The sequence below is a fragment of the Heterodontus francisci genome, chromosome 30 (assembly GCF_036365525.1).
Source record: "Heterodontus francisci isolate sHetFra1 chromosome 30, sHetFra1.hap1, whole genome shotgun sequence".
NCBI lineage: Eukaryota > Metazoa > Chordata > Chondrichthyes > Heterodontiformes > Heterodontidae > Heterodontus > Heterodontus francisci.
Window position 1 is genome coordinate 5,131,109 of NC_090400.1, and position 26,848 is coordinate 5,157,956.

General features: G+C 42.7%; 1 protein-coding gene across 3 annotated transcripts in view; it reads right to left on the bottom strand.

Annotated features, from left to right (window-relative positions):
* Positions 1-45: 45 nt before the first annotated feature.
* nup88 (nucleoporin 88) overlaps positions 46-26,848 on the bottom strand; it is a 61,454-nt gene continuing 34,651 nt past the window's right edge. Inside the window, exons 11-17 of one of the 3 annotated variants that reach the window (XM_068010050.1) lie at positions 24,881-25,033; positions 21,879-22,004; positions 20,461-20,526; positions 16,897-16,977; positions 16,645-16,771; positions 9,063-9,181; positions 46-4,618 (exon numbers count right to left, since the gene is read on the bottom strand). In XM_068010050.1, the coding sequence (XP_067866151.1) occupies positions 4,555-4,618; positions 9,063-9,181; positions 16,645-16,771; positions 16,897-16,977; positions 20,461-20,526; positions 21,879-22,004; positions 24,881-25,033 (736 nt within the window). In that variant the 3' untranslated portion in view covers positions 46-4,554. Of the gene's footprint in view, positions 4,619-9,058; positions 9,182-16,644; positions 16,772-16,896; positions 16,978-20,460; positions 20,527-21,878; positions 22,005-24,880; positions 25,034-26,848 lie in introns of those variants that run through there. The other 2 variants (XM_068010049.1, XM_068010052.1) reach the window with 2 other exon arrangements.

The following is a 26,848-nucleotide window of genomic DNA, read 5'->3' on the forward strand; positions in this document are numbered from 1 at the left end:
AATGATTGCAATGTTGTAAATATGTTTAATGTTGAATCAATCAATAAAACAAAAACATACCCTATCCCAACCGATCTTTGAAACTAAACAGTCAGGCCTGGTTAATACTGAGATAGTCTGGCATATCCCTCACTCCACCATTTCCATCAAGCCAGAGGACCAACCCTGGTTCAATGAGGAGTGGAGGAAAACATACCAGGAGTAACCCCAGGCATATCTAAAAATGATATGCCAACCTGGTGAAGCTACAACACAGGACTAAATGCATGCTGAACAGTGGAAGCAGCATGCTATTGACAGATCTAAGTGATCCCCCAAGCAATGGATGAGATCACATCTCTGCGTCCTGCCACACCCAGTCGTGAATGGTGGTGGACAATTAAACAACTAACCAGAAGAGGTTGCACAAACATCCTTATACTCAATGGCAGCAGAGCCAAGCACTTCAATGCAAAAGAGAAGTCTGAAGTATTTGCATCTTCAACCAGAAGTGCCGAGTAGACAATCCATTTTGGCCTCCTCCTTGGGTCGCCAGTATCACAGATTCTAGACTTAAGCCAATTCGATTCACTCCACATGGTATCAAGAAATTAAGGCACTGGATACAGCAAAGGCTGTAGTATGCGTACTTCTTTCAATTTGGTATACTGTATTTGCTGCTAACGATGCAATCTCTACATCGGGGAGGACCAAATGCACATCGGGTGTTCACTTTGGAGAACACCTCTGTTCCAGTGGCCATGAGCTTCCGGTCGCTTGTCACTTTAATTCTCTGCCTCACTTCCACTCTGACCCCTCTATCCTTGGCCTTTTACAGTTTTAAAGAAGTGTGAGAAACGGGACCTCATCTTTCCATTAGGCACTTTACAGACTTCCAGATTCAACATGGAGTTCAATAATTCCAGATCATAACTACTGCTCCCATTTTTTTCCAGAGAAAAACTGCTGGTAATGATCCTATTGTTGTAAATTACAGCTCTTCTAGACCGCATCTTCTGTTTCTTTACTTGTCATGTTACCACACATTTTTGCCTTGCACCATCATCCCTTTTTTAAAAAAATTTAATCTCTCCTGCCTTCCACCATATCACACACCTTCCTTTTTGGTCTTTCCTCCCATCACCCTTTCCCTGCCTCTGTATCTGCTTAAAACTGGTTACATCTCTCACTTTTTCCAGTTCTTGATGTCATCCTAAATATTGCTGCCAGTGTCTTAACTTGCACCAAGTCCCCTATGCTCATTAACCTACATTAGCTCCCGGTCAAGCAACATCTTGATTTTAAAATTCTCATCCTTGTTTTCCAATCCCTCCATAGCCTCACCCTTCCCTATCTCTGTAATCTCCTCCAGCCCCATAACACTCAGATATATCTACACTCCTCTAATTCTGGCCTCTTATGCATCCCCGATGTTAATCGCTCTACTATTGGTGGCCGTGCATTCAGTTGCTTAGGCCCCAAGCTCTGGGCTACCCTCCCCTCCTCACTTTCCTCCTTTAAGACATTCCTTAAAACCTCCCTCTTTGACCCAATATCCCCTTCTATGGCTTGGCATCGTACTGTTTTATAATGCTCCTGTGAAGCACCTTGGGACGTTTTATAATGTTAAAGGCACTATATAAATATAAGTAGCAGTTGTTGTTCTGATAAAAGGTCATTGAGCTAATTTTTTAATTCCCATTCTCTGTCCACAGATGCTGCCTGACCTGGAGTATTTCCAGCATTTTCCTTTTTCATTCTCTATGCCTCCACTTGAGAAACAGATGAGAAGCAACACCAACTCCCCTCAGCTGTACTGTACAACCTCCTATGGATTAGAATTTTAAAATCAAGACGTTGGTTGACCGGGAAACAATGTAGGTCAGTGAGGACAAGGGTGATGGGTGAATAGGATTTGGAGTGAATTCAGATATAAGCAGCTGAGTTTTGGATGAGCTTTCATTTATGGAGGGTGAAAATGGGAAGCTGGCTAGAAGGGCGTTGGAATAGTCAAGTCTAGAGATAACAAAGGCATGGATGAGGATTTCTGCAGTGGATGAAGGTTTTAGGGGCAGAGAAGTGCACAAGATTGTGACAGGCTTAGATAAGTTAAAGAAGGAAAAGCTGTTCCCATTAACAAGTGGTACAAGCAATAGGGCACACAGATTGAAAGTTTTGGGCAAAAGATGCAAGGGGAATATGAAGAAGTACTTAATAATGACCTGGAACTCGCTGCCCACAAGGGTGGTGGAAGCAGAGACGATCAATGACTTCAAGAGGAAGTTGGATGACCACCTGAGAGAAACAGACTTGCAGGACAATGGGGATCGAGCCGGGGAGTGGGACTGACTGCATTGCTCTGTGGAGAGCCGGCATGGACTTGATGGGCCAAATGGTCGTCTTCTGTGCTGGAAATGACTGACTCATCAACAAGACGACTCAATGTACCATTTAAAAGCATTTATTCAGACACAAAAATATGTATAAAGTACACAAAATTACATATCAAGGTACTTCTTTTGAAAAAGGATCTTACTCATTTGCTTGTATACTTTGGATCAAAATGTCTAAATAGTACTTTTTAAAAAAATATTTGGAGGTAATTTTAATCTAATCTATTCAATGAGAAACTAACTTCAATGGAGAGTAAAATTGGGCAGGATATAAAAGCAGTGTTTGACCTAATCCCCATCAGGTGCATTAAATTAAAATTACTCCCTCCTTCTTCTGCATAGCATTTACAGGGCTGGAATGGAATGCTTACCGCAGCAATCACCCCCCAAAAGGAGCATTTGCATTAGAGGTGTGCAAAGGAAACCCGAATTCCGGACCCGGAAGTCTGACCCTACCCGACATATCGTCGGGATCCTTCAAGGTTGGATGGGGTGGCAGGCCTTTACGTCAGTACATGGGAAAAGGCCCGCTACCCGACCTCTTCCCGACAGGTTCCGATGGCATGTGTCGGGTTTCCTTTGCACACCTCTAATTTGCATTCCATAAATCAAAGTGACAGCTGCGAGATGCAAAAATAAACCAGATACCAGAGTACAGATTCCAAAATATTTCTAACAGTTTAAAATGTTTGCTTTAGATAATTTGAGAAGCAAACTTGGATAAGAAGATTCTGGGCAAAAAGTCGACCCTCCTTTTCTAAAGTACTGTCTCCTGCCTTGTAAAGTTCCATATGTACCAGCAGTTATCTCTCTCGCTTCCCCTTCCCACCACCTCACCCAAGTGACCATTTTCAGGTGGAAACCCAAACAAATTTCTGCATCTAATTAACCACGATGGACATCAGGGTAGATTCCAATCCCATTTTCAACAGGTTTACACACAGACTTTCCAGCAGGAGCCACTGGACAGTAATCCAGAGTGGGAATGTGGCTGGTTTTCCCATCCAGTTGACCGGAGGTGTGGTCCTGCTACAGTCACCAAGGTGGGGTTCAGGAGATTTAATCAGACATCTTCCTCCTAAAGAGTATAATCAAAAAGTTTGCCGAATGTTGAAGTTCCAAGCCACGTCAAGGGATATAGTTACTCTGCACCGGTCCTTCCAAACTAGTCAACAAAAACACTGAAGATGTGAAAAAACATCTTGAGAAAGGTGTGCAAGTTTCCGTTATGTATTAAAAAGCATCCCAGAAACAATAATTGATTTAAAAAGCCTAAAATCAATAGCATGAATGAGCACCAAATATATGTGCCTAGTTATGGTGAGACCGTACTGTGTTGAAAACCAGATTAAAACAGCAATACTAACAGCAGGAAAAGGAAATGCCAGAGGCCTAGTTCTGAGCAACACCAGCAGCGGTAGGGAAGGTTTACCCATCACCCCAGTATAAAGTAACGCACAACAATGCATACCCACAAAAGGAAGAGCTATTTTTCCCCTGAAAAAGCAGTACCAAATTAGTGGATAAAGCTAGTATTTTGCAGTTTTAAACAAAACACGAGTCTAGAATAAGGCTGTGTGCTTGAATTGCTTGCTGACACCTATTCTCTAGGTTTACACAGCAAGAACTACTTTTAGGTAAAAGGTGAAACTGTACATGGCACGAACCAGGAACCTGAGAAGGAGAGAAGAAAATATCCTTTTTTTTTGAAGGGAGCTGGCCTCATAGTCCAGCAAGAAATTGGTCATGACTAGTTAGTATTTTGGAATTAATGAAATATAGTATACACATAGAAGAACTATTTTAATAATCTGAGGTCGATAGGTGTACTTCCACTAATCCTTGGTACAGCACTAGTACCTCAATAATCTTTTTCAATTGTGGAACTGCATCTAAATAGCAAAAAGATCTTAGAGATGCAAGGTTAAAACAATTTGGGTCTTTATGCATACTGCAAATAAAAAGCCTATTGAAATTTTACCCAGAATGAAATCCATTCCCTCTTGTACAAAACGGCATCAAAACTGGCAGCTCAAATAAGACCAGCAGTGGTTGAAATGCTGTCATTTTGCTTTTCCTCAATGTTATTTCAGAGGAAAAGGGGTTGCCCTCCCCCCTCTTTCAAACATCGTAGCTTGAAAAATAACCTGTCGTCAATGAGCAGAATAGAAAAGTTCAGGACTTAAAAATTCACATGAGCTCGGATGTCATTAATCTTCTTCACCATTTCAGCAATACGGTCACTCCTGAAAAAGAAAATTAAAATATTAAATATTACAATATTAAAATAATTAAAAGGAGCTCAGTTTATTGGAACAGGAGTAGGCCATTCAGCCCCTGAAGCTTGTTCCACCATTCAATTAGATCATAGTCGATCTGTATCTTAACTCCATTAACCGCCTTGATTCCATAACCCTTAATACCTTTACCAATCAATGAAATTCTATTCTAAACAAATGAATAGGCCACCATCTATAAAGAAATAACATATTTAATTGCTCTCAAAGACAGTTACACCCTTGGTTTTATTGATTTAATTTTCTAATACAAAAATGGACCATTGCTTTGGAATAACAGAGTAGAATACCAATTTCTCCAACCAATCTATTACCATGATGATCTGGAATGCACAGCCTGAAATGAGGGTAAGTTACTGGAATCTATAGTTAGGGACAAAGTGACTGAGCACTTGACACAATGTGAACTGATCAAAGAACGCCAGCATAGAATTGTAGAGGGAATGACCCAGTTGAATTTTTTGAGGAGGTGACAAACATGGTAGATGAGAAAGTGTATATGGATTTTTTTTTTTTATTCGTTCGAGGGATGTGGGCATCGCTGGCTATGCCAGCATTTATTGCCCATCCCGAATTGTCCTCGAGAAGGTGGTGGTGAGTTGCCTTCTTGAATTCTGCAGTCCTTGGGGTGTAGGTACTTTGTAGTGGTTTGATGAAACGGAATGGCCTTTCTAGGCCATTTCAGACGGCATTTAAGAGTTAACCACATTGGGTCTGGAGTCACATGTAGGCCAGATCGGGCAAGGACAGCAGATTTCCTTCCCTAAAGGGCATTAGTGAACCAGATGGACTTTTACAACAATCGACAATGGTTTCATGATCACCACTAGACTAGCTTTTTAATTCCAGATTTATTAATCAAATTCTACCATCTGCCAGGGGTTCAAACCCACGTCCCCAGAGTATTAGCCTGGGGGCTCTGGGTTACTAGTCTAATGACATTACCATTACGCCACTGCCTCCTCACAATCTGTAAAATTCCACAAGGCATTCAATAAGGTCCCACACAGGGATGCTAATAAAATTGACAGCATGTGGAATTGGAGATAACCAATTGACATGGATAGGGAATTGGTTAGGAGGTAGGAGAAAAAAAAGAGCAGAGATAACGTGTATGGACTCCAATTGGCAGGATGTGATTAGCGGTGCCCCCAGAGATTTGTCCTGAGAACTCATCAGCCTATATTTATAAATGACTTGGATGAAGAGAGAGTTGTATATCAAGTTTTGCTGATGACACAGTATGTAGTGTAGATGGAGGCAGAAAATTGCAAAAGGAATATTCATAGATTAAGTGACTGGACACAACTGTGGCAGATGGAGTTCAACATGAGGGAAATGCAACATCATCCACTTTGGACCCAAGATTGATTGATCAGTATTTTTTTTAAATGATGAGAAGCTAGGAACTATGGGAGGAGCAGAGAGATTTGAGGTACCAAATACAGAAATTACTAAAAGCTGCAGGACAGGTACTAAAAATAATTTTAAAAGCTAATGGGATGTTTGCCTTTATCTCAAGAGGGTTGGCAGACAAAGAGATTGAGGTTATGCTTGTTATACAAAGCTCAGTTAGACCCCAGTTAGAATATTGGCCTTAGAAAGGGCACAATTCTAAAGGGGGTGCATGTGCAGAAATTGTTGAAGGTGGCAGGGCAGGTTGAGAAAGTAGTTAAAAAAGCATATGGAATCCTGAGCTTTATGAAGAGAAGCACAGAATACAAAAGCAAAGAAGTTATGATGAACTGTTATAAAATACTGGTTTGGCCTCAACTGGAGTAGTTGGGCATTTCTGGCCACCGCACTTTAGAAAGAATGGGAAAGCTTTAGAGAGGGTGATAAAAGATTCATAAGAATGGTTCCAGGGATGCGGGACTTCAGTTACATGGATAGATTGGAGAAGCTGGGACTGATCTCCATAGAAAAAGGAAGAGCAAGAGGAGATTTGATAGAGATATTCAAAATTTTGAGGGGTCGGGACAGAGAAGATAGAGAAAAATTGTCCCCATTGGTGGAAGGGCTGAGAACCAGAGGACACTGGCTTAAGGTGACTGGCAAAAGAACCAATGGCGACATGAGGAAAAATGTTATACAACGAGTGGTTAGAATCTGGAATGCACTACCCAAGAACGTACTGGACGCAGATACAATCAGGGTTTTCGAAATGGAGTTCTGTTGAAGGGTCACTGACCTGAAACGTTAACTCTGCTTCTCTCTCCACAGATGCTGCCAGACCTGCTGAGTATTTTTCAGCATTTCTGGTCTTTTTTCAAAATGGAATTGGATAATTAGCTGAAGAAAAATTAGCTAGGAACTAGGGAGGGGGACTAGCTGAAATGCTCTTACAGTAGGTCAGCACAGAAGGAGGCCATTCTATGACCCAGTACGCTACAGATTTATTAGAATGCTAAAAGGATTAATTTATGAGGACAGGTTTCATAGACAAGACTTGTATTCTCTTGGAGTTTGGAAGATTCAGGCGTGATTTAATTAAGGTATTTAAGATTAAAGGATTTGATAGTTTCTCTCTATCGATCTTATTTCCTCTGATGGGGCAGTCCACACGCTTAGCCTTTAGATTAGAGCTAACCCATTCAAGGGCGATGGAAATGTGGAACTCTTTTTCCTAAAACATTGGTGAGGGGGTCATTTGAAACTTTCAAAACGGAGACTTTTATATTTGTTAGGCAAGGATGTTGAGGCTTACAGAACCAGGGTGACAATCTATCTGAATGGCAGAGTAGACTACTCCTATTTCTAAATTCCTTTCAATGCGCCTGATATCTACTTGCACGCCAGTGTAACAATAGAACCTTTTGTGAATTGAACTGGAAATGCAGTATTTTTTGCATGCCTGCCTGAAGGTGGATTATGACATTTGGTTTCATTGGCAAGTTGCTTTGTTCGACAACAATTTGTAATTTTATAGTGCCTTATTATGCAGTAAAACATCCCAAGGCACTTCACAGGAGCCACATACAGAGATATTAGGGCAGATGACCAAATGCTTCACCGAAGAGGTAGGTTTTATGGAGCATCTTAAGGGAGGAGAGATGTAGTGAGGTGGAGAATTTTAGAGAATGAATTCCAGAACTTATGGCCGAGGCAACTGAAAGCATAGCCACCAATAGTGGAACAAGTAAAATCAGGAATGCTCAGTGGGGCCAGAATTGAAGGAGCACAGATATCTCCAAGAGTTGTAGGACTGCAGGAGGTTAGAGATTGGGAGGGGTGAGGCCATGGACAATGAAACATACAGAGGAAGAGGTTGTTTAGATTCAATTGGTACAATGTATGTTACCATAATGATACAAAACAAAGTAAACGTGATACTATCCCCACTCTCGTGGGTCATCTTACTTAAAGAATCATTTTTCTGCAGCCTGTCCTCCAACTCACAAGAGAACATCTCTCTCTCTCTCTCTCTGTAGTTTGATCTTTTTCTAAAAACATTCTCACAGCACTTTTCCAAGTCAGGATGCCTTTCTGATATATCTCCTTTCATAAGAAAAACCCAACTTTTGTGTCTGCTATCAGTGGAAACTGATTCACCAACCCAAGAGCACAGCTTACTTGGCTCTGAAGCCAAATACAGCATTTGGAATTTGGGTAGTTTAAGACATCCCATACATAAAAGCAATGGAAAAAGGTGGAGTGTAGCTTCAGTAGGATGTTAGCAGGGAAGAGTGGCTACACTTATGAAGTGACGTTTGAGAACTTAGGGCTTTTCTTCCCATGTGAGCGGAGGAGGTAAATAGGTGACATAATTAAGGCCTTCATAGCTATGGAGGTTTACAATAAGCTAACTAGCAACAGATTACTTTCTCTCTAACCAGTGGAAACAATGTGAAGGCACGAAGATAGCTGATGTGGGGGAAGGCAGTTGGGGGTGGTATGGGGTGCGGTAGTGGGGAAGGTGAATAAAAAGTTTGGATATGGAATTCTCTGGTGCAAACTGATGTTGAAGCAGAGACCCTAAATTCTTACAGCAGGGAAATAGCTAAATGAAAAAGAGTATTAAAGGATATGATGAGTTAACAGCAGAGCAGAATTAGATTCGGTGGCTTACAAGGAGAAAAATACCAGCACAGAGATGGTGGGTCAAATGCCTTGTTTCTGTGCTGGAACAATCTATATATTCCTGATCTAATGATTATAGTCCAATCTTCTCCCAGTTTAAAAGTGAGTTTTCTTTTCCTCCCCATTCCTTTCTTTCCTTCCTCAGATGGTCTCCACCATTAGCCTCCTTTAAGGAAGAGGACAGAGTTTGATACTTTGCTTCTCAAGTTACCATCTACAGCAAAGCTGGCTAGCTGCCCAGTTATGCCTATTCAGTATAATTTCCCATGTTTGCAATTCAACTGATGCATCAAAAAACTCCTTTGGTACTTACTGCTCCTTCAGCACTGAATGAATGCACTTCTTCTGGGATGCACTGAGTGAGAAGCTCTTTCTCCGTGGACTTTCTTCTTGCTGTATTTCCCTCTGCTGGTATTCACTCTTCATATGCACCTAAGATAAAAAGGGTTCAGGTTACCTTAATTGGATGAATCTGCCCTGTGAAATAATATATGTAGCTTCCAGTACTCATAAATGCAGCACACTGTGAGCCCTATTGACAATCTTAAATTGGTTGTCAGCGTAATTCTTAGCACACTGTGGATTATTTAGCAAATGTTGTCCAATCGTGGAATCACATCTAATGTTGGACACTGTGTTTTGAGTTTTGCAGGTACGGGCTAGTTGATACGATCCGCCAGTCTTTGAGACGTACATATATTAATACACAGGGCCCTGTTCTTTGCAGACAGAAAGAATACGTACAAACATTGCACTGTTTCAGCTGAACAAAATAAGTTACTGCCTTTCACTGGTTCATTCCTCAGGGCAATGCCTTGACCAGAGTCAAGCTGCCTGGTTTAAATTTTAAACAAAGCTTGGCAGTTAACTGTCAGTCACTGTGAACTGGTGCATTCACTATGGCAACGCCTCTACGAGAGTACACTTGCCAACCAATCAGCACTCTCTTCTCATGCAGTATAAGTTGTTTTCCCTTACATTGGTTATTCTTGCAATTGTCCTGATGACTGCAAGACGAAAAGCATCGACAACATGTCTCTACTTTCAGCAATACTCAAGTTCTGTACTACTAAACGACTATTTATACTACATCTACTGGTTCCCCTTTATCTACCCCACTAGTTACATCCTCAAAAAACTCTGTTACATGAGCGCTACTGTTTTTCTGTGTAAAATATGTTTTAAGAAATTATAGTTGGATTCATCTGGAATCTGTAATTTATAACTGAAGAGGCTGAACCTGGGTTTTGTTTTAAAGGAAGGCAGTAAAAGGTTGACCAGTAAACAAGTTTTTACTGAAAAGCATGTAATTTCAAGTAACATAGCAGGGGGTTTGACTTAAGAGCTATTTTTTGTTGTGACAAGACAGAATTTATGATGATCATGGGACTTGCCTGGAAACAAAGCTGGTTTCATTTTGAACTGTTAAAGGCCAACTGGGTTTTGGACTAAAAGAGGCAGTTGGAGCTTGTGTATTAACCTGCCAGGATCAGAATAAAGTCCAGACCACTGTTGCCTCTTTCTGAAGAATCCCTGCTCCTGAAAAGCAAAAGCCTGTATGAGGTTGTACTGTTGCCTCCTGTATTTTAAAGGACTTTGCATCGAATGTATGAAAACTAAAACCTTTGTTGCTGCACACCTGATGGAAGATCTATGTGAAGCCTTCTGTAGCTGAATTTCTTGGATGCCTACCCAAACAGACTGTTCATCAACATCACCTGGAAAGATGGCAGCCACCTACTCGACTTTGGGACAACTCGCCAAAACAAAGGACTTTCATAACTGCTTCTCAGTCCAAGTTTTTTTTTAGTCCTTCTATTTCTTTGTAACAACTGTAAACAAAAATCGCTTTTTTTTCTCGCAGTTAACCAGTTGTGTGTGTGTGTGTGTGTCTGTGTGAGTGAGAGGGGGCTAGGATAAAATAAGGGGGTTTTAATATTTCAATTCGCGTATATATTTGAGACCTGGTTTATAATAAACGTATAGTTTTGTTGTTTATTAAAGAAACCTGGTTGGTGTGCTTTTTTCTGGAGACAAATAGAGCATCTACTTGACTGTTTCGGTAAGTGGGAAAATTTATTGATATGTTGTAACCTGTGGAGAAGTGGGGCTGAATTAACAGTGCACTCCTCCCACCTCAGTCGTAACAACTCTAACAAATTTGTCAAACAGGATCTCCCTTTAGTAAAATCATGCTGACTTGTTTTAATCATACTATGCTTTTCCAAGTGCAATGTTAAGACTTCTTGAATATTTTCTAGCATCTTCCCAACAACTGATGTTAGGCTAACTGGCCTGTAGTTCCGTTTTCTCTCTACCTCCTTTCCTGATTCGCAGTGTAATATAACCTTGGAGGTGGCACAATGAAGGTCTCTAGACTGGGAATAAGAGCGCTGTCCTTGTAAATTGGGCCTAAACTCTCTGGACTTCAGAAAAATGCGAGGTGTTCTCATTGAAAGATACAAGTGGTAAGCACGGAAAGGTTGTCACCCCTTGCTAGGGAATGTAGAACATGGGGCACAGTCTCAGGATATGAGGTTGATCATTTGGGCAGCACAGTGGCGCAGTGGTTAGCACCACAGCCTCACAGCTCCAGGAACCCGGGTGCGATTTTGGGTACTGCCTGTGCGGAGTTTGCAAGTTCTCCCTGTGACCATGTGGGTTTTCGCCGGGTGCTCCGGTTTCTTCCCACAGCCAAAGACTTGCAGGTGATAGGTAAATTGGTCATTGTAAATTGCTTCTAGTGTAGGTAGGTGGTAGGGAATATGGGATTACTGTTGGGTTAGTATAAATGGGTGGTTGTTGGTCGGCACAGACTCGGTGGGCCGAAAGGCCTGTTTCAGTGCTGTATCTATAAATAAATAAATAATTTGCCAACTTCCAATCTGACGGGACCATTCCTGAATCTAAGGAATTCTAGAAAATCAGAACCAGTGCATCCACTATCTCTGCAGCTACCTCTTTTAGAACCCTAGGATGTAGGTCCCAGGGACTTGTCAGATTTTAGTCCGTCAAGTTCCTCCAATACTTTTTTTCGACTGATGTTAATTACATTAATTTCCTTACTTTTTTTAGGCCCTAGGTTACTCCCTATTTCTGGTATCGAACTTGTGTCTTCTACTGTGAAGACAGACAAAATGTTTGTTCACAGCCTCTGCCATTTCCTCATTCCCCATGACGATTTCTCCTGTCTCTGCCTTTAAGGGACCAATGTCTACTTTAGCTACTCGCTTCCTTTTTATGTACTTCTAAAAGCTCTTACAATGTTTTTATATTGCTGGCTAGGTTACTCTCATTCTATTTTTTCCCTTATCATCTTTTTGGAGGCCCTTTGCTGGTTTCTAAAACACTCCCAATCCTCAGACTTGCTACTAGGTTTTGCAACATTGTAAGCCTCTTAATATTCTCCTTAACTTCCTGAGTGACCACAGATGTATCTTTGATGAGTTTTTGTTTTTGAACAGAATGTACTTTTGTTGAACCCTTTGAATTATTTCTTTAAATATTTCCCGCTATTCATTTACCGCCATAACTTCCAGTCTATTTACCCAGTTAAGCTTAGCTAGTTCTCCCCTCATACCTTTGTAATTGGCTTTGTTTAAGTTTAAGATTCTTGTTTGTGATTGAAATGTGTCACTTTCAAACTTAACATGAAATTCAATGGTATTATGACCACTATTTCCCAGTGGATCTTTTACTATGACACTGCTTCAATGCGAGATCTAAGATAGCTTAATTCCTAGTCGGTTCTGCAATGTATTGCTCGAAGAAACTGTCACAAAAACTTTCTACAAAATCATCTTCTAGACCACCGTTACCAATTTGATTGTCCCAGTCTATATGCAGATTAAAGTCCCCGACAATTAATAAATTACTTTTTTTATTACACGCTCCAATAATTTTAATGGTCTGTCCAATAATATAACTACTGTTAGGGGGCCTGTAAACTACTCCCACCAGTGTTTTCTGACTCCTGCTATTCCTAATTTCCACCCAAACTGATTCGACTTGGTGATCTTCTGAGGCCAGATCCCTTCTTATTAATGACCTTATGCCACCCTTTACTATCAGCGCTACCCCTCCTCCTTTGCCATTCTGTCTCTCTGAAATATTTTATACCCTGGAATATTAATTTCCCAACCTTGATCTCCTTGTAACCATGTCTCAGTAATGGCAATTAGATCTAGATCATTTACCTCTAATTGTGCCACTAGTTCCTCTATCTTATTACAGATGCTTCATGGAATCAGAAAAAGGAACCTTCATTTCATTTTTTTTTAACCTCTATTTCCTGCAATGACCTTATTTGTCGATGTACAATTTTTGTTAAAGTCTCTGTTGTTAGCATTTACCACATCACTATCCTGCTCGATACCCTGACCTCTTTGGATTTCTAAATTTCCCTTACCCAAACCCTCCCCTGCTCTGTTAATTTAAAGCCCTACCCACAGTCCTAGTTAAGCAATTGGCCAGGAACCTGGTCCCAGCCCAGATCAAGTGAAGCCCATCCCAATAGAATAACTCCCTCTTCTCTTAGTACTGATGCCAGTGTCCCAAGAATCGAAACCCCTTCTTCCCACACCACTCTTTGAGCCACACATTTAGTCCTCTAATCTGCTTGACCCTGTGCCATTTTGCGTGTGACTCAGGTAACAATCCGGAGATGATTACCTTTGATGTTCCACATTTTAGTTTGGACCCCAACTCCTCAAATTCTCTAAGCAGAACATTTCTGGTTCTACATATGTCACTGGTTCCCACATGGACCATGACAACTGGATCATCGCCCCCACCCCCCACAACTCCAGGTTCCTCTCCAGCCGCGATGAGATGTCCTTGATCCTAGCACTGGCCAGGCGACACAGCCGGAGCACCCGGTCATGGCTTCAGAGAACGGTATCTATCCCCTGACTATATAGTCTATCACCAACTCATTCCTCTTCACTCCGTCCACTGGAATGGCATCTTTCACGATGGTGTCATGGTCAGTCTGCTCATCCACCTTGCAGTTCTTCTCTTCATCCACACAGGTAGCAAGGACCTCGTACCTGTTGGGACAAGGTCAGGGACTGAGGCTCCTCCATCACTACATGCTGATTCCCCCTACCTGCCTCACTTGCAGTCACATCCTCCTGTCACTGACCATTGGTCTCCCTACTGTGAAGTCGTGCAAGGTGCAGACACTTACTGCAGACACCCCAAGATTGCAGTGCATTCTACAGATTCCCACATGCTGCAGTTGCAGTACCCCACTGGCACTGCCATTTCTGTACAACCTTTTTTTGAATTAGTCAATTAGTTAATAAGAATGGAAAGTTGCACTCACCTACCTTGGAGTCAAAAGACAACTCACCAGCTGCTGGAGGCTAAAAAAAGATAAGAAAAAGGAGCCCTTCTTTCCCCCTCTACACCGAATTCCTACGTGTACCAAATTTCCAACTTCATTCTGGGAATGTTTCCCTCAGGCAGATATCTCCTATCACTGCGTTCGGCTAAGAAACTGGTCTGCTTGATATCGAGATTCTGATGACTCACTAGCTCAGCTTTCTGCTACAATAATTAACACCTATTGAACCCAACTACTTTTAGCTGATTGACAGATAACTGCCACAGCTGGCTGCTTCTTGTTTAACAAGGCTATATACCTAACTAGGAGAGTTAAAGTGACTCTTAATCTAAAACTTTAACTGGACAAAACTTACCAAGTGCACCAAATTTCCAACTTCACTCTGGCAATGTCTCACGCAGGCAGATGTCTCCTCTCACTGCATCGCCTCACAAGACAAGGCTGAAGCATTTGCATCCATCTTCAGCGAGAAGAGCCGAGTGGATGATCCTTCTCGGCCTCCTCCCGAGGTCCCCAGCATTACAGATGCCAGTCTTCAGCCAATCCGATTCACTCTATGATATGAAGAAAGGGCTGAAGGCACTGGATACTGTAAAAGCTACAGGTCCTGACAACATTCCGGCAATTGTACTGAAGACTTGTGCTCCGGAACTAGCCACACCCCTAGCAAATCTGTTCCAGTCCAGCTACAACATTGGCATCTACCCGGCAATGTGCAAAATTGTCCAGGTATGTCTTGTCCACAAAAAGCTGGACAAATCCAACCCGGCCAATTACTGCCCTGTCAGTCTACTGTCAATCATCAGCAAAGTGATGGAAGGGATCATCGACAGTGCTATCAAGTGGCACTTGCTCAGCAATAACCTGTTCACTGATAGTCAGTTTGGGTTCCGCCAGGGCCACTCAGCTCCTGACTCATTACAGCCTAGGTCCAAACATGGACAAAAGAGCTGAACTCAAGAGGTGAGGGGAGAGTGACTGCCATCGACATCAAGACAGCATTTGACCAAGGAGCCCTAGCAAACTGGAGTCAATGAGAATCAGGGGGAAAAGTCTCTACTGTTTACAGTCCTATCGACACAAAGGAAGACGGTTGTGGTTGTTGGAGATCAATCATCTCAGTCCCAGGACATCAGTGCAGGAGTTCCTCAGGGTAGTGTCCGAGGTCCAACCATCTTCAGCTGCTTCATCAATGACCCTCCCTCCATCATAAGGTCAGAAGTGGGGTTGTTCGTTGATCATAGCACAATGATCAGCACCATTCCCAACTCCTCAGATATTGAAGCAGCCTGTGTCCAGATGCAGTAAGACTTGGACAACGTCCAGGCTTGGGCTAATAAGTGGCTTTAACCACCAACGCACAGTGGCAGCAGTGTGTACCATCCAGAAGATGCACTGCAGCAACACACCAAGGCTCCTTCGACAGCACCTTCTAAACCCCCAACCTCTACCACCTGGAAGGACAAGGCCAGCAGATGCATGGGAACATCACCACCTGCAAGTTCCCCTCCAAGCCACACTTCATCCTGACTTGGAACTATATCACCGTTCCTTCACTGTCCTTGGGTCAAAATCCCTTCCTAACAGCATTGTGGACTGCAGTGGCTCAAGAAAGCAGCTTACCACCAACTTCTCAAGGCCAATTAGGGATGGACAATAAATGCGAGCCTAGCCAGTGATGCCCACATCCCATGAACGAGCAAAAATATGTAGAAAATGTGGCAGCCAATTTGTACACAGCAAGCACCCACAAACAGCAGATAATGACCAGATCATATGTTCTTGAAATGATGTTGATTGAGGGATAAATATTGGTCAAAACAATGGGGAGAACACCCCTCCCCTGCTTTGAAATAGTGCCATTGGATCTTTTATGTCTACTTGAGGAGGCAGATGGGCCTCAGTTTAACGTCTCATCCAAAAGATGGCATCTCCAAAAGTGCAGTACTCCTTGGTACTGCACTTGAGCGTCAGCCTAGTCTTTTGTTCCCAAGTCCTGGAGTGGCTTTCTTGAACGTTGAAGCCACAACGTTCCAACTCAGGCAAGAGTGTCACCAACTGAGCAACAGCTACTACCACAGTAGGCCTAACTTGCATTTATTAAAAAGAGATATCTGTGACAAAAAAAAAAATCAGGAGATTGTGTATTTTATTCCACATATCTTTCAAATAGCTGGAGTTAAAATGGAAGCTTCTTCCCTTGCTCAATTTGAAAATGAAGTCTCAAAGATGAGTCGTTAGCAGGACCAGGCCAAGCTGATTAATCTGAAAATTAGGATATGGGGAGATTTTCTTCTCCAACTATTCTGTATATAGCCAATGCATTAATAGTTACACAGCCAGCAGACGTGTCATCACCAGCCTATTATTCTATGAGATACCTCCCATCATTATCTCCTTAATCAGTGGGAGATGATTATAGTTTTGGCAGGATATCTGAACTCTGAATGAAACAAGGTTCAAATCACGCATGTAGAACATTGTGCCAGGAGATAAACCTGTGACATCTTAAAGTCGTGTCAAAGCTAGGGTGGAAGATTATTTGTACCTGCTTAACATTGCTTCCCAGGTCCTTAAGCTGCTCATTGATACAATCAAGTTCTTTCTTCATGTCTTTCTCACTGTCAGACAGCACAGGAAGCTTTGAATTAAAACTGCGCAGGACACTCTTCAACCTGCAAAGTGAGGTACATCAGAAAGTGAATCTTTTTTCTAAAATTATACACACATGTTCACCCATTTCTTTACTTACAAGAGAGAAGGAAACACTACGAAATGTCGTTCTATTTTTGTTCCATACCTATTCATGAAGTCGTCTTGGTTTTCTTTTGCCTCCTCGTACTTCTCAGCAAGTATCTCTGCCATTTCCCGCAGCAGCTTCCTGGTGAAGAAAATTAGTTTTAATCAGCACCTTGTTACGACCAAGTCGGGAGGAGTGCACTGTTAATTCAGTCCCACTTCTCCACAGGTCACAACATATTCTTTAAATTTTCCCACTTACTGACAGTCAATCGGATACACTATTTTCCCCAGACCAGAACACACTAACTGGGTATCTTTACTGAATAACAAAATTAACTGTTTATTATAAAACAAGTCTTAACTAGTAATGAAGCAAAACAATATCACATAGATCAAAATTTTAAAAATCCAACATTAAATTTTAAAAAGTCCCCTTTTCAACCTTAACTCTTCGCTCTCCCATACACACATATATATATATTATATATCAGTTAACTGAAAAAGTAAAAAAAAAATATTTTTTTTTAGATCAGAGCTCTATTACAGACAAAAAAATCACAGCCAGGTAGATCACTTGCCCACCCCTGGAAAAATGGGAGATGAGACACGCTGCACCAAACTGGCACGCAGTCCAACCTCTGAGCACAGGCGGGATCTTTAAAATCTTCCAGAATTAGCTCTCTTCAGGCGCAGTTGAAAGGCAATTTAGCAGGCCTTCTTGAAATACAGGAAACAAGACGAATTGACACACTGAACTTCACAGAGTGTTTTAGGGAATTGCGAGGAATCAAGCTGGGTTGTGGTCTTCTGTTCTTCCTTGGAATTCTCTTCTCCTTCTGTTTTTTTTGACACTTCAGCCACACTTGACTTTTCAAAAACATTCAGCAAGAATCTGGTCTCTTCCTCCAAGGTAAAACACACACTCACTCACTGACGACCAGAAAGCTGGACAGTTTTCTGCCCACCCAAATGTTCTCTGATTGTTCAATCAAAGGAGCGCTTGTCAATTTTCTGCACCTGTTGCTATGGTTTCTGCTCATCTTTAAAACAAGCCATGTGACAAATAACACCACCATTGCCAATCGGCTCCCTCACTGTCCTCTCGATTAAAACAAACTGATCCAACATTTATTTAGCTTAACTATAAATTACTTTAAAAAAAAAAATTTTAACAGAAGAATCACTTTCATAACAACCAAAGCTGAACTGGCACCTTTTTCAAAAAGAGTTGTACTAACTCAATCAACAATTCCTGCTGGCAATCTCCATCCAATTAAAATCACTCTATTTACAAAGTATTGTCATGCACGTCCCCAACTGCCAAGGATGAGGCACATTAATTTCGCCACATGAACACTGATTTTGAAACTGTTTCTGGAGTAAAGAAAGAACTCGCTTTTTAAAAGAAAGCAACAGCAGACCCTTGACTGGAAATACATTTGCATAACTACAGACAGTGCTTAAAAGGGACCAAAGAAATTCCCTGATACATTCAATCCACAATGGACTTTTGATTACCAGACGTTGAAGGTGGAGGAGCTAGCATTCCAGGTTAACTGCTAAGATGGCCGAATACACAAAGTGACATGGTCAGAACAGTTTAAGTCACATGACTGACGGATGAAGGTTTTTTTTGAACTTGTCACAGAGAATTTGAACTCAAAGCTGTTTGTTCCTGGGCTGAAAAGAGCCTCTCCTGTCTGCTCTCATCTCTCTCACCAGCTTCGGAAATCCACTGAAGACATATGAACCCCGAAAGAGAAAAGTCTCCTACAGTGAATAAGGTTGAAGAAAAATACTGAGCTCCAACAATAAGTAAGATCTACCTACAAGCAAGGCCTACAGCAAGCTCGAAGCACGGTAACAAAACCCCCTCTTCAGGAGATTGCCTCAAACCTTTCCACGATTTTTTTCTTCTGCTCTTTTCTGTCCCATTGCATGTGTGTATCGCGTATGCATGCTAGCGTGGGCACGTCATGTATCTTTAGGTGTTAACTGAATTAGAGTTTAAGTTTTAATAAATTTCACTTTTCTTTTTTAAACCCAAGAAAGCCTGTGTGCGCTCATTTCTTTGCCTTATAATTGGAAAGCAGTGAACAAGGATTCACAAAGGAAGAGCTAGAACACAGTGTGTTTAAATCAAAACTCTGGAAGGGAACCCCTAGACCTCCTTCTCACCTGGTCATAACAGTATATATAAATCAATGCATCAAACAGCAACAGGTGAAATACTTCAATATACTGAGATCTCTGCTCCTGGCTCAAAATGGCTCTCCCAGATTCCCTACTCCATCTCTCCTTTGCACATCACGTAGGCCATTGTACAATGCAACTGTCTTATCAAATGTTAAGTTTCTTCAACAGTGAGGAAATCAAGATTGTCCCATTCAGATTCAACAACTTCTATTTAATTGGCATCTTTACTGTAATAAAGTATCCCAAGGCACTTCACAGCGACATTATAAAACAAAATATGATGGAGGCACATAAGGAGATATTAGGGCAGATGACCAAAAGCTTGGTCAAAGAGGTAGGTTTTAAGGGGCACCTTTAAGGAAAAGAGAGGCGCAGAGGGGTTTAGGAAGGGAATTCCAGTGCTTCGGGCCCAAGTAGTAGAGTTTTGAATGACCTCAACTTTACAGAGGGTAGAAAGTCAGAATCCAGCCAGGAGTGCATTAGAATAGTCAATAAGCAGTTTATTTAGATGTCCCCCTTCCCTGACCCAGACTGAATCTGGAGGTGTGCATCTTGTATCCTATTCATCAAAGCCAAGTTTCAAACCCCAAGTTCCTGTCTACTTCTACCCTCAGCCCCTGAAACCCTTGTTCATGCCTTTGCCAATGCAAATCCTAATTTTGCAATGGCCTCCTAGTCAGCCTTGTGACAAAAAATATTGGTCTGACAGCTGTCCCTTTAATGTAATCACAATACACATAGTTTAAAATGTCACCAACTGTATCCTGGTCTGAATCAATACTGATATTGTAAGATATTGCTGAATGTTTCTATGACAAAAGGCTTGAATGAGGGACCAAGCCACAGGTTTCAAATAGACACAATAATTGGCTGTTATCGGTATGAGTTATTTTTTTCATGTGGTTCAATTATGAAAAAGTTAATAAACCTTGACATCTATTTGAAGGGTATTAAAAGGGTTTGCAGAGGAGGGTGCAGTAAGTAAGTAGCGCTGTGAAATTTTCAAGTAGACTGAAATCGCCACGGAAAGACAAAATAAACTAGTTAACTTCCAGTTAGTAAAGATTACAAGGAAAGGAATATAAGAATTCTATGAAGAATAGCTCAGATTTAAATTACAACTTCTATTTTTAAAAATTACGTAGAAGAATTTCTACTGTTAGTTATTTGCTAGTCTACTCTAGTAAAATAAATTAGTCCAACAAAGCTAAAATGAAGCGTGAAGTTGTCATGCTGTATCACTCTTCAGAGATGGGAGAGATCCTGTGAGGCGCAAGATAACTTCACTAACTAAAAAATGAATGGCATGGCTGTTCATGGTGTTAATCAAGTGAGCTATCACAGCAGCATCATCATAGCGTTTCACATTACTAAGTGGCTTATAAATGATCCACATGCAGCCATTTAAAGGGCAGCATGTACTTACTTCTCCCTGATGCACTGCACGAGATCCTGCTGTTGCTTCTTCTTCTGACTACCCAGAAGCTTCACCCTGGAATGTGGAACAGATTTCTCCTTTATGCATCAAGCCTTGGTGATTCAATTAACTCATTACTACAATAGTGTAGTGTATAGTGGTAATTAAGTCTAATTATACTACAAACACCAATTTCAGATCAACATGTGTATAGTATGATACATGATCAACAGAGCTGACATTTTTCAATCAGTAAAAAGAGTCAAAGTTTTTTTAGAAGCTGCTGGCAGGTCCAGTGAGCAAGCCTAAAATATAGTTTTACTGAAGTTACAGTTACAGCCTTCCCACAATCGCAAACAAGAGCCTCCCCAGCCATGACAACATTGCTGACAATTCGATTAACAATTTGTTTTTAAATCATTCATACATGGGATGTGGGCTTCACTGACATGGCCAACATTCATGGCCCACCCCAACTGCCATTTAGGAGTCGGGGAAAAGAGCATTGTGGGGGTGGGGGGAAAGTGTGTTTGGGGTGAGCAGGAGGAGGTGAGCATGTTCAGGTGGAGGGGTTGAGGGAAGTAGACTGAAGGGGAGGAGCATTTAGAGCTTGGGGTACGGCGAAGAAAAAGAATTGGGAGAGGTGACAAAAGACTTGTTTGAAACGATCAATTTGTTTTTATTTAGCAAGGGTGGAGAATAAGCAAATCAGAAAGCTGAGGGCTATGGGAAGCCAAGTCAGTCTCGAGTTTACAGAGTTTATATACACAACATTTTGAAAGTTACAGAGATGCATTGATTAGCTAAACATTCAAACATGTCATGCCTTTTCCTGGAATTGTCCCTTAAATAGGGATAGTTGTCATTCCCTTGTTTTGTTTTTTTATCCATTATAAATCTAATACACTGTTTACTCCATTAACACTGTCTGACTCAGCCCCTGCAACAGCTCACCAGCTGCTGAAACCCTCATCATGCCTTTTTTACCTCTAGATTTCACCATTCCAATGGTTTCCTGGCCAGCCTCCCTTCCAACTGACATAAACTGAAGCTCATCCAAAACTCTGCAGCCCATACCCTATCTCGTACCAAGTCCCGTTCACCCATCACCCTCGTGCTCACTGACCTACATAGGCTCCTGGCAGACTACAACTTAATTTTAAAATTCCTGTCCTGGTTTCAAATCCCTCTAAGGTGTTGCCCCTCCCCATCTCTGTAATCTAACTTCTCCATCGCTCTACCACTCTCCTCTCCTTTAAGACATTCCTTAAAACCTATCTCACCTGTTTTAATACCTCCTTATGTTACTTGGTGTCAAAGTATGTTTGATTACACTTATGTAACATGCTTTGGAAAATTTTTCTAGGTTAAGGTCGCTATATAAATGAAGTTGCTATTTTAAATGAACCAGAAGGTGGCGCCATTACCTGCGTGTGATCTCCTCTCTTGCAAGAGCCTGCTTGAGGATGTACTCTTCTCTGAAGACCTGGGTGGCTCGACTTAGGAGCTGCAGACATTCCTGTGGTGGTGGAGATCCCTCTGCATCAGAGGCTCTGAAATGAGGAATGAATCTGCATCACTGCGTATTCTGTAGAGTTCCAGGTATGAGAAACTCTAACATGGTCACTCTGTTCAAATTCAATTACATTTGGACAGGGTACAAGTAAAAAGCCACACAAAGGATCAGGCAAAATGGCTTTTCAGATGTACTATGGCAACGGGATTACTGACGAACACAGACATGGATTAATCTAATATGGATCACTAGCACATCGCATGTGTTAGTCACCTCCCACACCAGTTGCCTGGTTGAGTGAAGCTCCATCCTTCATGCCTGATCAAACTTCACCTTGATAAGTCTACCAGGAAGTGGGGATGAAGATTTCAACATGAATGAGACTTGAATGTGCCATCTCACCCTATGGGTATGGTAATGCAGTGTGTCAAGAAGGAGTCATGATGAAATAAACAGTGAGAGATGGCGAGCGAGAGAGCAAGGGAGGGACAGACAGAGAGAGAGAGAGAGATAGAGAGAGAGAGTTAGAGATCAAGCCAACATCACAGAAAGCTTGAGAGAAGGATACAGCAGGCAAGAGAAGACCAAGAACAGCCACCACAGCAGAAACGTCACAAAGTGACTTTGAGACTAATTATCTGTGAAGGTAAACTACACACCACCAGCTTTGGACTAGAGCTCTACAATACCTCCACAAGTTCAAGACTGTGAATAATCAGACCTGCAGTCAGTTGGGAGGTGAACAGTGGGAACCACCCACACTCCTTACCACCTGTCCGTAACAAGTGATTATGTTACTGAACTAGTAATGCAGAGAATGTGAGAATTTGAGTTCAAAAATAAAATCTGGAAATAAAAGTTGGTATCAGTAAAATTGATCATAAAGCTGTCAGATTATTGTGTAAACCCAACTGTTCTTTAGGGAAGGAAACCTACATCCTTACCCAGCCTGGTCTATACGAGACTCCAGTCACAAACCAAAGTGATTCACTCGAACGCCCTCTGATGTGGGCCAGAAGCCAGTCAGTTTATTAGTGCCTTCTCAGGGAAACTAAGGTTAGATAATAGGCTACATTTGTTGACAACGCAACCACTAGCTGTCTCTGTACTTGCACATGCGCAAATGTAGCCTCATCCACTTAAACATCACTGTCTGCGACTTTCAGGCTGCTGCCGGGATTAAAGATGGTGCTGCTCAATTAATCACAGAAAAACAACTTCAACCCATGGCAACAATGGACATGTTTGATACACGGAGAAAATTACGCTGTTTAAAGTCTCATCAGAAGGACAGCACCTCTAACCGTGCTGCACACCCTCCGTAATTCTGTGAGGTTTCAGTACTATCCCGCTCTCTGGCCACTCACTCCCCCTTACACAGCCCGCTCTCCGGCCACTTACTCCCCACTTCCCCCCCCATCCCGCGCTCTCCATGCTTCCCTGCACCCCCCCATCTCTCCAAACACTAGCTCTAGGCCGCACCGCTTCCCTCCTCTCAGCCACTTGCTCCTACATTGCCCCGTCACCCCTCGCGGCCCGCTTTGCTTCTTCGGGCGGAGTGAATGGCCGAGAGGAGGGAAGCGGCCCGCAGCCTAGAGCTAGCATCTGGAGGGATTTTATTTTTTTTTAATTTTTTATTCAGAGATACAGCACTGAAACAGGCCCTTCGGTCCACCGAGTCTGTGCCGACCAACAACCACCCATTTATACTAACCCTACAGTAATCCCATATTCCCTACCACCTACCTACACTAGGGGCAATTTACAATGGCTAATTTACCTATCAACCTGCAAGTCTTTGGCTGTGGGAGGAAACCAGAGCACCCGGAGAAAACCCACGCGGTCACAGGGAGAACTTGCAAACTCCGCACAGGCAGTACCCAGAATCGAACCCAGAGCTGTGAGGTTGCGGTGCTAACCACTGCGCCACTGTGCCGCCCGGATTGGGGAGAGCGGGGAGCGAGTCGGCAGAGGGAGTGGGGAGCGAGGGGCCCGAGAGCTGGGGTGGGGGGGGGGGGGGGGGGGAGCAGCCAGAGAGCGGGAGGGGGAGGAGCGGAGAGCGAGCGCCTGGGGGGAGCGAGCAGCGAGCGGCCTGGAGTGAGTGGCCAAGGGGGGAAAGCATTTTTCTGCACATGCGCTTGTTAGTCCTGGTAAGGCAAGGCATGGGCTGCACAAATGCAGCATCTGAGTGCAGGAGACCGCTTGTGCAAGTACGCAGCTTGGGGCGCTCTGATGACGTCAACGGGCCTTGCCTTGTCAGGAGTCACTTTGTAGATAATAAATGCCAGCCTTGCCAGTGACACCCACATTTCAATTGTAAAAGCTCCAAACTTTCCGTCCAAGAGATGTCAGAGTGCAAACTTCAAAAAGGACCAGTATTTAAGCACGGATTTGCAAGGGGAGAACCAAATGCATTATTGTAGTTCAGATTCTCAAGGTTGAAAACACCATTTTCTGTCAATTTTCACCCCCTCCATTTCTGAAAGTGCCAACTCACAGCACAGCAATTTCATGCATCCCAACAGCTTATGAATAATTCAAAGTGACCATTCTTCGTATGAGCCCAGACAGAGCATACCAACCAGGGCCTCACAGCCTGACCCAATCCTTTCCCAAGCAACATTCACAAACTTCAGGAGTTACAGGATGCAGTGTTGAAAGGCGACTGCAATGCCCCAACTGAGATTAGCAAATTCAGCACAGGTCAGCAAACCATCCTGTTCTGTATGTATGGCTTCAGTGGCACATTGCGCTGTTACACGCTAAATTATCAGGAGAGTGAAAAAAGCAAGCAGAATTCAGATTTATGCCATTTTGACTTCATTTCATTATTTCAGATGGAGGCAACCTGGTTGCATGCACTGAGGTCATTTGAATGGAAACATGCCACATGTCTACAGATTAAAACAATACCTCAGAAGCAGTGGATTGGTTGTATTACGACGCAAAATGTTCCTAATATGCTGTTCAAAGGAATTGCTTGCAAAGTTTCGTAGTGGAGATGCCACACTGCCGGTGTCGGAGTTAGAACACAATAGTGGTGGCGATACTGGCCGTGTAGTAGTCCTGCAAACATACAGTTAGAAAACCTATTACATAGCAATAAATGCAAGCAGTATTCAAACGGTTTCAAGAGAACTGCTGGAAATATCAGACCCATTTTATGTACACATAATTTATAGCATTATTTCATAGTCAGAGTCATACAGCATAGAAACAGGCCCTTCGGCCCACCGCATGCATGCCGACCATAATGCCTATCTATACTAATCCCACCTGCCTGCACTAATTCCATATCTCTCTATGCCTTGCTCATTCAAGTACTTGTCCAGATGCATCTTAAATGTTGCTACTGTTCCTGCCTCCACCACCTCCTCAGGCAGCTCATTCCAGATACCCACTATTCTTTGTGTGAAAAGTGTACTCCTTTGACCCTCTTTAAACCTCCTCCCTCTCACCTTAAATCTATGCCCTCTAGTTTTAGTCACCCCTACCATGGGAAACAGACTCTGGCTATCTACCCTGTCTATGCCTCTCATAATTTTATATACCTCTATCGTGTCCCCTCTCAGCCTCCTTCGCTCCAGGGAAAACAGACCCAGCCTATACAATCTCTCTTTATATCTCAAGCCCTCCAAACCAGGCAACATCCTTGTGAATCTTTTCTGCATCCTCTTTAGCTTAATCACATCTTTTCTGTAGTGCGGCGACCAGAACTGCACACAGTACTCCAAATGCGGCCTAACCAACATTATGTACAACTGTATCATGACGTCCCAACTCTTGTACTCAATGCCTCGGCCGATGAAGGCAAGCATGCCATACGCCTTCTTCACCACCCTGTCTACCTGTGTTGCCACTTTCAGGGAACTATGTACTTGCACCCCAAGGTCTCTCTGCTCAACAACACTCCCCAGGGCCCTGCCATTCACTGTATATGTCCTGCCCTGGTTTAACTTCCCAAAATGCATCACTTCACACTTGTCTGCATTAAATTCCATTTGCCAATCCCTTTCCCACTTTCCCAGTTGATCTATATCCTGTTGTAACCTTAGACAACCTTCTTCACTGTCCACTGTACCACCAATTTTGCTGTCATCTGCAAACTTACTAATCATGCCCCTTACATTCACATCCAAATCATTAATATATATGACAAACAACAGAGGGCCCAGCACCGATCCCTGCGGCACACCACTGGTCACCGGCCTCCAATCTGAAAAACAACCCCCCACTACCACACTCTGCCTCCTATCACCAAGCCAATTTTGTATCCAATTTGCTAGCTCACGCTGGATCCCATGTGTTCGAACCTTCTGGACCAGCCTACCATGCGGGACCTTGTCAAAGGCCTTGCTAAAGTCCATGTAGACAACATCCATCGCCCTGTCCTCGTCAATCCTCTTGGTCACCTTCTCGAAAAACTCAATCAAATTCGAGAGACATGATTTCCCATGCACAAAGCCATGCTGACTATCCCTAATCAGACCATGCCTTTCCAGATGCATATAAATCCTGTCTCTCAGAATCCCTTCCAATAACTTTCCCACCACTGATGTAAGGCTCACCGGCCTGTAGTTCCCTGGCTTATCCCTGCTGCCCTTCTTAAATAAAGGCACACCATTAGCTATCCTCCAGTCTTCCGGTACCTTACCCATGGCTAACGATGATACAAAAATCTCTGCCATGGCCCCAGCAATCTCCTCCCTTGCTTCCCATAGCATCCTAGGATACATTTGGTCAGGCCCTGGGGATTTATCCACCTTAATGCGCTTCAAAGCCTCCAACACCTCCTCCTTTGTAATGTTGATATGCTCCAGGATATCGGTGTTCCCTCCCTTGAACTGACTAGCTTCCATGACCTTCTCCACGGTAAATACG